Source organism: Oxyura jamaicensis (genome assembly GCF_011077185.1).
Source record: "Oxyura jamaicensis isolate SHBP4307 breed ruddy duck chromosome 5 unlocalized genomic scaffold, BPBGC_Ojam_1.0 oxy5_random_OJ106708, whole genome shotgun sequence".
Lineage (NCBI taxonomy): Eukaryota > Metazoa > Chordata > Aves > Anseriformes > Anatidae > Oxyura > Oxyura jamaicensis.
This window is the reverse complement of record NW_023303989.1, coordinates 36239-45542: the sequence shown is the minus strand read 5'-3', so window position 1 is coordinate 45542 and position 9304 is coordinate 36239. Positions and strand designations below refer to the sequence as shown.

Below are 9304 nucleotides of genomic sequence, written 5' to 3'. Positions count from 1 at the left end.
CCGGGCCGGGCTTTTTTGGGGCTGGCTTATTTTTTTATTTTTTTTTTTCCTTGGGAGGCAGGGGAGGCGTTGCCTTGGCTACGGGGGGGACCCAGCGTGCCCCGCGCGGGGCCGGAAAGGAGGGCTTTGGGGCGTGTGTTTCTTGTTAGCGTTATTACTATTTTACTTTATTTTATTTTGGACTGTGTGTTTTTTTTTTTTTTTTCTAATTTATTTTTTAGGAGCGGGGAGAAAGAAAAATAAATCGCTGCCACGATTATCGAGGCGGTCCCCAGCGTGCCCCGCGCGGGGCGGGAAAGGAGTGCTTTGAGTGTTTGTTTATTTATCTATCAATTTATTTAATTAATTAATTGTTTGTTGGTATTGGTTTATTTTGGGGGAGGAGGGAGCAAGGTGTTGCCATGGCTACGGGGGGACCCAGCGTGCCCCGCGCGGGGCCGGAAGTGAGCGCCTTTCTGCGCGCCCGTTGTTTTGGCCTAGGCCTCAGGCGTTGCTATGGTTACCGGGGCTACCCAGCGTGCCCCGCGCGGGGCCGGAAGTGAGTGCGCACTTCCGGCGGGGTGCTGACCCCCTCGCTGTCGGTGTCGGTGTCGCTGCCCGGGGCCGGGATTCGGGTCGGGGTCCGGGTCGGGGCCGCCGCCGCCATGAAGGACGTGCCGGGCTTCCTGCAGCAGAGCCAGAGCTCGGGGCCGGGGCAGGCCGCCGTGTGGCACCGCCTGGAGGAGCTCTACAACAAGAAGTGAGGCCCGGGGGGGGGGGGCCCGGGGGGGCCGGGCACCGGGGGCGGGCCGGGGGGGCGAGGAGCGGCACGGGGCCGGTGCGAAGCGCGGTGTGCTGAGCGGCTCTGTGGTTTTTAAAGGCTGTGGCACCAGCTGACGCTGCAGGTCTTGGACTTCGTTCAGGACCCGTGCTTCGCCCAGGGAGATGGGCTCATCAAGGTGAGGCGCGCGGGTATCCCCGGGGGGGGGGGGGGGTGTTGCTGTCCGTGCGGGATCAGTAGGGACATTACTGTATAAATCACAGACGCTCTGGGACTTCAGAGCATTACTCAGCTAGGTGAATTCAGTCGGGGGGGGGGGTTATGAAGCGTGCAGGCTTTGGCTAACGTTTTAAAAACCTGCTGGGATTAAATGTGTTAGTGTGAGGAGCTTCAAACCAATGCTGACTTAATTCCAGGCACTTGAGATTGTTTTGGGGGTGCAGAGGGAGTCTCTTTCGTAACAGAAGGGTTACAATCCCAAACACAGGGTGGGTTGTCACACTCATCATTGCTTCAAATCACGCAGTAGCTTATTTCACCCATTCTCTGGGAAATTTTTCTGTTCCTGGAGATAACTGCTTACACGAGTAGCTGTACGCTTTCCCTCTTCTTTGTGTTTTTCCATTCAAATTCCACTTTGTACTTCTTTTCGTGATAAAGAGCTGTTAGTTTCTAGGTGCAGAACTGATGAAATTATCCAGAATAAGCAACCTGGGGCTGCTGAATTTTGTGTGCCGTAGGCATTCCTCTGCTGGATGCCCACTGCTTTGTTGAAGGGATGAATAGGAATGCAATACATCTAAACGTCTTAGGTAAAATGAAACATAACTTTGCCCTGACTGCTGATATCTTTGTACCCACAGCTTTATGAGAACTTCATCAGTGAGTTTGAACACAGGTGAGTTTATTTGCCTGGAAGTTTTTAGATAATGTGCTGTTGGCTATGACTCCTATGGCAGTGGCTTTTCTGTTGTTCCAGGGTGAATCCCTTGTCCCTCGTAGAGATCATTCTTCATGTAGTGAGACAGATGACAGGTAGGTGACCTTACCCTCTGCATACAGTGTTTTTAAGAAGTGATGACTACGAAATGTTACTAGTTAGTAGTAACGGCTAAATATCCAACGCTAAGCTGTTGTGTTTCTGTTAAGTTAAAGAGGGAAGCACCAACAGGAAGAGCTGCAATTATTGCTGCTGTATGAGAGCAGCAGTACTGCTGTTTTGTTGGAGAACTAGCTGTCGTGCAGAAAGCGTGGCTTACGGACAGCTGCACCTCTGGGAGGCTGAGCAGTACGCTAGGAAAAAATATTCTAGTCTTCTGGAATTCTGTTAAAGGATTTCTTTCAAGGTTGAGATTTAGTTCTGCTGGAATTCCTGATATTGCTGCTTTTTTTCCCTCCACTGCAGATCCCGCTGTGGCCCTTACTTTTTTGGAGAAGACTCGAGAAAAGGTATTTTAGAGGTTGCCCTTTCTAGCCTAACGGTTCGCTTTCAGGAATTGTTTTGCATGTGAACACATGGTGTAGCGGAAGAGGCAGATGGTGTGTGTTGAGACCTGCCCTGGAGAACGCTTATCCTCTACAGTGAATGATCCTATATTTTAAGGCAGGAGCTTGTTGACAAATGACATGCAACTACTTTTAGGTTGCAGGAGCCTGCCTGGCTGGGGTGGTGACATTCCCTAACTGTATCTCTGTGTAACTGCAGGTGAAAAGCAGCGATGAAGCTGTCATTTTGTGTAAGACAGCCATTGGGGCCCTGAAGCTGAACATCGGAGACCTGCAGGTCACAAAGGTGAGAAGAGGAGAGCTCTTCATGTATTTCAGGTCACAGCTCAGAGCCTTCTGGAATCAGCAGCGTTTAGGGTGCTCGGTGACGTTCAGCTAACAAGGATTGAACTTCATTTCCTGCATTGTTTTCTGTCATCCTCTTGGCTTTGGCAGTGGCCTCATCTGCTTTATTCCTGAATGGGTGCTACTTCTGGAACACCCAGGAGTGTAAACTCCTTAGCAGTGAACTGGGAGGTGGACGTGTATGAGCTGTACCCTTACCTGTAACAAACAGACTTCCTGCTCTCCTCCAGGAGACCATCGAGGAGGTTGAGGAGATGCTGAACAATCTCCCCGGGGTGACCTCAGTTCACAGCCGCTTCTACGACCTCTCCAGCAAGTACTACCAGACGATTGGGAACCATGCCTCTTACTACAAGGATGCTCTGCGCTTCCTGGGATGCATCGATGTTAAAGATCTGCCAGGTAACTCCTTTGCCAAGCACGGAAAGCCCCGACTTCCATTCTGTTTTAGCATTTTGAATAAATGCACTGGCAGAGAAAAGGTTTCCTCAACGTTAGTTTAGATCTGTCGCTGTTGGTCAGGATCTAGGGGGAAGGGGGAGCACCAGAAGAATGCCCGAGTAAAATTCGACACAGGAGTGTATTGAAGTGATGGGGGCAGGGGGTAGTGCTTCCACTGGAAGGGATAGTTTTTTCTAGTTCCCCAAAATCTTCAAAATAGGTTTAAAAAACAGCCAGTTTGTGATGCTACTGTTGAAATTCAGAAGCCTGCGGTGACAGTCTTGGGAGTAGATGAGGAGGAGGAAGGCTGGAGATTATTTAATACAGACACAGAGAGGAGGGTGAGGGAAGGGGTGATGGGTCTTAGGCTGCTGCTTCATCCTGATTTTTACTTTTGTTTTGAGAGTGCTTTGTATATATTTTTTCTTGCAGTGTCAGAGCAGCAGGAGAGAGCCTTTACCCTGGGGCTGGCAGGGCTCTTGGGAGAAGGTGTTTATAACTTTGGGGAGCTGGTAAGTTGCAGCTGCTTTGTTTCAGCTCTTAAGTACCACAAGTTGATTTTACCCTATTAACAGTCTTGCCTGGGTTCTGCAGCTCATGCACCCTGTTCTGGAGTCCCTGAGGAACACTGACAGGCAGTGGCTGATTGATACACTTTATGCCTTCAACAGTGGTAACGTAGAGACGTTTCAGGCTTTGAAGTCGGCATGGGGACAGCAGGTGAGTGAGCGAGTTACGTTGCTTAAGGCTAGGCTTGGTATTTACAGAGTTGGCTTAGGAGATCCTTAACTCGAGTTAAATTTCCTGAATCTTTGCATGGGTGTAATTTTAATAATAGCATAGCAATGCTTCTTTCATAGAAGCACAGAATCATTCAGGTTGGAAAAGCCCTCCAAGACCATCTAGTCCAACCGTCCCCCTACCACCAATTTCCCCACTAATCCATGTCCCTAAGCACCACGTCCAACCTTTCCCTGAAGGTGACTCCACCACCTCCCTGGGCAACCCATCCCAGTGCTTGACTGCTCTTTCTGAGAGGAAATGTCTCCTCATTTCCAACCTGAACCTCCCCTGGCACAACTTGAGGCCATTGCCTCTAGTCCTATCACTAGTTACCTGTGAGATGAGGCCGACCCCCACCTCCCCACAATCTCCTTTCAGGCAGCTGCAGAGAGCAATGAGGTCTCCCCGAGCCTCCTCTTCTCCAGACCAAACACCCGCAGTTCCCTCAGGCTCCTCACAGGACTTGTGTTCAGTTTAGTTTTTAGGAAGCCTTGTGTGGAGCCAGGAGCTGGACTCATTGATCCTCGTGGGTCCCTTCCAACTCCAGATTTTCTGATTCCATGATCATTGACATAGCAGTACCTTGCAGGTTGATGTGGCTGCTTCTACAAGGCTGTGGCCGTTCAGTAGCAGGTTGCCCACCTTGTGAAGCCCTGCATTTAGGCACACAGTTCTCAAGGCTTGTTTTATGGACCCACTGCCAAGCAGTAGGTGGATTGTAATGGTGTCTTTCCCTTGTAAATGAGGATAATGGGTCTCCAAGTGGCCTCCTTCAGTGTGCAGCACAGGCTGGGGGAAATAAGTACTAATGAACTTGTTTCATTTTATCCTCTCACAGCCAGATCTGGCCGCAAATGAAGCACTTCTGCTGCAGAAGATTCAACTTTTATGTCTTATGGAGGTGAGCTAATGCGGGACATGGAAAGGCACTGCTCTGCCTTCTGATGGGGGTAGCACTGTTAAGCGGGGTGTTCTCTGCTGGATTTACCTGTTCTACAGATCCTCAGGGTTATAACTAGTTGTTGACTGCAAGTTTTGCCTCTAGGTGGTGCCAAAAAGCAAGTATTGCTGGGTAAAGTCTTCAGCTACTACTTGTTGGCAGCGTAAAGGGTGTGCTCTCTTTCAGGCAGGATGTGGAGGTGGGGGAAGTAAGGTGCAGCCTTTGTATCTGAGAATAGTATCTGCAAAAACCGCTCAAGTATAAAAGTTCTAGTATAAGACTTCTGAAAACACAGTTAACACTTCAGTTTCAGAAGGCCTGAAAATCCTTTCCCTGAGAGGCAACTCTATTTAAACCAGTTTTTTTCCTGTCACTTGAAGGCTTTGGCTCTATTGTCACCAAATAACACTGATGTATAATCCTCCATGGCTCTGGATCTGTTCTCAAAAACTTAAATGTTGAGTATCTGAAGTGTAATGTATATTTATGCATTTGTGCACGGGTGTGTGCACATATATTCCACTTCTCTTTTTCTTACTGTGATCTAGTCGTACATCCTCTAGGCGTTGTGTTGTGCCAGGAGTTTGGTGGGCACTGGGACACTTCAGCACAGACTGATCTGCTTTACTTGGAGATTTTGTTGTCTAAGAAGTGCTTAGAGAATCTAGGTGTGTGGAGGGAGGAGTGAGGGGTGCTGCTGCTTTCTGCTGATGTAAATCTGTTTTTATTGGAAGTATTTTGATTAAATGTAGGGAATGTAGTTGGCACTGCACATTGAGCGCCCAGCAGTGTGGTGCAGTGACAGCTGTGCACCCTCTTTGTGGAGGGGAAATTAAACTATGGCGCTTCATTTTTTGTTTTCTTTGCTTGAATTCAGATGACTTTCACCCGACCAGCCAATCACAGGCAACTCACTTTTGAAGAGATTGCTAAGAGTGCCAAAGTCACTGTGAATGAGGTAAGTTCAGGTCTGACGCTTCTTGATATCTCAGTTCTGAAGCTCTAAAAGCTTCTGAATAGGTCTACTCCCATAGCTGAGCTCTAAGTGTAAATGTTCTCCCCTGTTCTTGTACATTTGGAGAACTCTGTTCTTGCAAGGAGTTGTTCCTGTTTCTTGGTGAGTTTGGCAGATCCTTCGTCATCCAGTGAGGGGAGATTCCACCGTGTCACTGATGTTTAATTTTTCTCACAGTGAAGACTTTTTTCTGTAACCCAGGTGGAATTCCTTTGAAGCAACTTCTGCCTGTTGTCCCTTGTCTTTTCATGTGTCCTTGTAAGAATGGTACCTCCGTGTTACTGCCTGTTAAGTTTTGGAAGCCAGTGATGAATTTTCCCCGAGCCTTCTCTTATTGAAGCTGAACAAATCCAGTTTCTTCCTATGTCAGGTTCCCCACCTCTTAATCTTGGTGGCTCTTCGCTGTCCTCTCTCCAGTTTTGCATTGCCTGACTTAAACTAGAAAGGGGATGGTGCAAAGCAGGACCCAGTGTTGCAGGTATGGCCGAGGAAGTGCGAGTTTGCTGTCCCTGCTGGGAGTCCCCTCCTTTTCAGCAGGGTTTCTGCGGCCGGAGCTCAGCCTGTGCTGGTGCTGGGGAACTTTCTCTCTCAGGTGCAGGACCTCGCACTTGTCTTCGTTGCACTCCACGCAGTCCTTGCTAGCTCGGTCTGTTGAGGTGTGTTTTTACGGTGACTTATTTCTAGCTTATCTACCTGTCCTACCAGTTGGGCTTCATCTGCAGATTTGTAATGCTGCTGATTTCAAATATTATTAACTGGTATCAGACCCAGTATCAACACCTGAGAAACTCTGCTTGTAACTAGCTGTTTATTCAGCTCTGAATCACTAACCACTACCCTTTGAGCTCGGAGGTTTAGCAGATTCTTCCCCTCATCTTGCGGTCCCTCTGTATGCTCTGACGAGCTTTTCAGCAAGAATGTGGTAAAAGGTTTTGTTTGAGTGCCTTGCAAAACGAGAGGTGCAGAGCACCTACAGCTCTTCATCCACTGAATAAGTTACTTCGTTTAAGAGATGGTGTGAGAGACTGTAGGTGGTCTTGATTTTTTTTGAATGTAGAAGGAATTCCGCAGGCTAGATCCGTTTGAAGATTTCATCCATCTTTGGAAAAGCAGATGATTCTGTGTTCTTGATTGTTTTTTTTCTTTTGAAGGTGGAACTGCTGGTGATGAAGGCTCTCTCAGTAGGCTTGGTTAAGGGCAGCATTGATGAAGTGGATAAGAGGGTGCACATGACGTGGGTACAACCACGTGTGTTGGATTTACAGCAGGTAATGACCAGCTTGAATACTATGGCAGTACTGACTTGTTTCTTGTGTCTGAGGCGACCAGAAACTAAAGTAACAACTGGGAAGGGTCACTAGCTGAGAATGTCTCCCCAGCTGTTCAAGGAGCTCAGAAGTATATCTGCAGAAGTATATCTGCTGAAACCACACAAACCACCAGGAAACACAAACTTGTTGAGAGTGTGCTACAGAAGGCTGCAGATGTTTACGTGGTTTCTTCAGACCCAAGTGCATGGAACAAAATGCTGTGTTCCTGGGTTGTAGGTGGCAGCCTTGTCTTGGGAAGAGAGTAGTTCAGGGTGGTAAAGAAGATGACTTTGAGAAGCTCAGCATCTTTGTAATGTTTTGGGAGACTGTACAAGCTGCCCTTACCTTTTGAGAAACACACACACACTCACAACTCGCTACATACATGGAATAATATTTGCAAACAATTCCTGTTGCGCATTTCAGTTTAATTTACAATATGGTAATTTTGATGCTAAGAGATGTTAGGCAGTGTCTTTCCCAAATGCATGGGGTTATGAGAAGCTGAGATCTCAAACTTTTGTCCTTAACAGTGAATGTTGATGTTCTAGTGGGAGGGAGCAGCAAAGTTACTTTCTGTGGACTTGTCTTCCAGATCAAAGGGATGAAAGATCGCCTGGAGTTCTGGTGCACAGATGTGAGGAGCATGGAGATGCTGGTGGAGCACCAAGCCCACGACATCCTGACATAGAAGCCCTTGCACTACCCTGGGACAGTAACTTCTGCTGCTGCTGCTGCTAGCAGCGCTCAGACCACTGACTCTGTACTGAATTATATGGAAGGGGGGTGGGTGGGCGGGCAGAGGGGAGAGCAGCTTTCTGACGCTTGGTCGGAGGAGTAAGTGGCCTTTTGCAGTGTAACCCTTTGGTGCTTGGAGTCAAGATTTCCCTACGCGCTACCATTAGTGGCACTGACCGTGAGAGCTCCCATCCTGCTCTCGTAAAAAAGTGGACACAGGCTCCACAGTGGTTTATTTATCAGTTTTGCTATCAAACTGTTGCGGGAGGATGATGCTGGTTGCATGTCAAAGTGGTGGAGGTTATTTGCCTGGAAAAGGGGTAGCAGAAGCTCCTCTATTAAAGCGTGCTAGAGAGGTGCCTGATCATTGTATGTGGTATTACGTAGTGGTACTGGCCTTAGGAGGGCCTGACCTTCCCTGGGGTCTTCCCTCTGTGCCCCTGCAGCAGTCCCAAGGCAGATTGCTGAAATCATCTCTCTCTTTTCACCCTCTTTCTCCACAACCCCTCCTCCTCATTTGCAGTAGAGGGAGTATTTACTCCATCAAAGGGTTTTTTTCCAGGATTACTGTTCAGTGGATTTGGTTTTATATACTTCTGGGGGTTGTTGTCTTTTATGAACACTTTGTGCTAAAGTGAGTTGCAGCAGTATTGCTGGAATAAACGTCTCTGCCTTCCCTTTCTTTGTAGTTCTGTTGTGCCTTCATTCTGACTTGCATTTGGATCTCTGCTCTGTTTACGAATATGCTTCCTCCTAGGTTTCATGTTACAAAACCCCTTTCTCCAAGAACAACACAGATTAAATCAGTCCACTAATTGCCAGCCAGATTAGTGTATAATTTGCATAGCTTGTAGTACTATTTAAATATGTTCTTTATTGTCAATTTCTGCTCTGTTCTGGGAAACTGTACTCCTGATACCTTTTGACAAACAAGCATAAGTGACTGAAAAGGTCTGAATAAGGCCTGAGATGAGGTTGTGGTTTTTTGGGTTTGTTTCTTTGCTTTTGCCTCTTAATGACTTTAAAAGCTTTCCATAATGTAGTGCTTTTACTCTGCTACTGCCGATGGCTGTATAAGGATGGAAGATAATTGTACATATCAAGACTGAAACAAATGCAGGTCTGAACTGGGGGCTATGTCCAAGTATCCATTTGGATGCACAATACGCGTAATTAAACAGTAGTAATAGCAAACTACACAGAAACGTGTAACAGTAGCTTTAAGCTGAGCACAGTCACACAACTTGGATAAATTCCTGAGGCTGTAACTAGATTTTTTTTAAGTACTGCTGCCAAAGCATCCATGGATGGTTTTGGCTTCACGGTGCTAGCTTGATGGACTACTGTGATTCAAGAGCTTCAGTTAGCATTTTGATTCTCTGGTTATTAAATATGCTGTGTCACTCAAACTAGCATAGAAATCCTTACTCTTTGTATGCTTTTTTTTGTTTGCTGTCTTGACTTTC

At 47.3% G+C, this 9304-nt stretch overlaps 1 protein-coding gene across 1 annotated transcript; it reads left to right on the top strand.

Moving 5' to 3' along the window:
- The first annotated feature begins 549 nt into the window (after positions 1–549).
- Positions 550–8526, top strand: LOC118157443 (26S proteasome non-ATPase regulatory subunit 13). The gene is made up of 13 exons (XM_035311769.1): positions 550–739; positions 860–938; positions 1624–1658; positions 1740–1795; positions 2166–2209; positions 2466–2552; positions 2842–3013; positions 3485–3564; positions 3647–3772; positions 4674–4736; positions 5653–5733; positions 6942–7058; positions 7696–8526. The coding sequence occupies exons 1-13, from the start codon at positions 645–647 to the stop codon at positions 7789–7791; spliced, it is 1131 nt and encodes a 376-aa protein (XP_035167660.1). The 5' UTR covers positions 550–644; the 3' UTR covers positions 7792–8526.
- Positions 8527–9304: the final 778 nt, after the last annotated feature.

What these genes read in the sequence shown, in the direction of transcription:
- LOC118157443 (XM_035311769.1), top strand. Translation starts at nt 645, where the DNA reads ATGAAGGACGTGCCGGGCTTCCTGCAGCAGAGCCAGAGCTCGGGGCCG. An exon ending in TTTATAACTTTGGGGAGCTG is followed by an intron (nt 3,565 to 3,646) that starts GTAAGTTGCAGC and finishes TGGGTTCTGCAG; the next exon opens with CTCATGCACCCTGTTCTGGA. An exon ending in GTGTGTTGGATTTACAGCAG is followed by an intron (nt 7,059 to 7,695) that starts GTAATGACCAGC and finishes CTTGTCTTCCAG; the next exon opens with ATCAAAGGGATGAAAGATCG.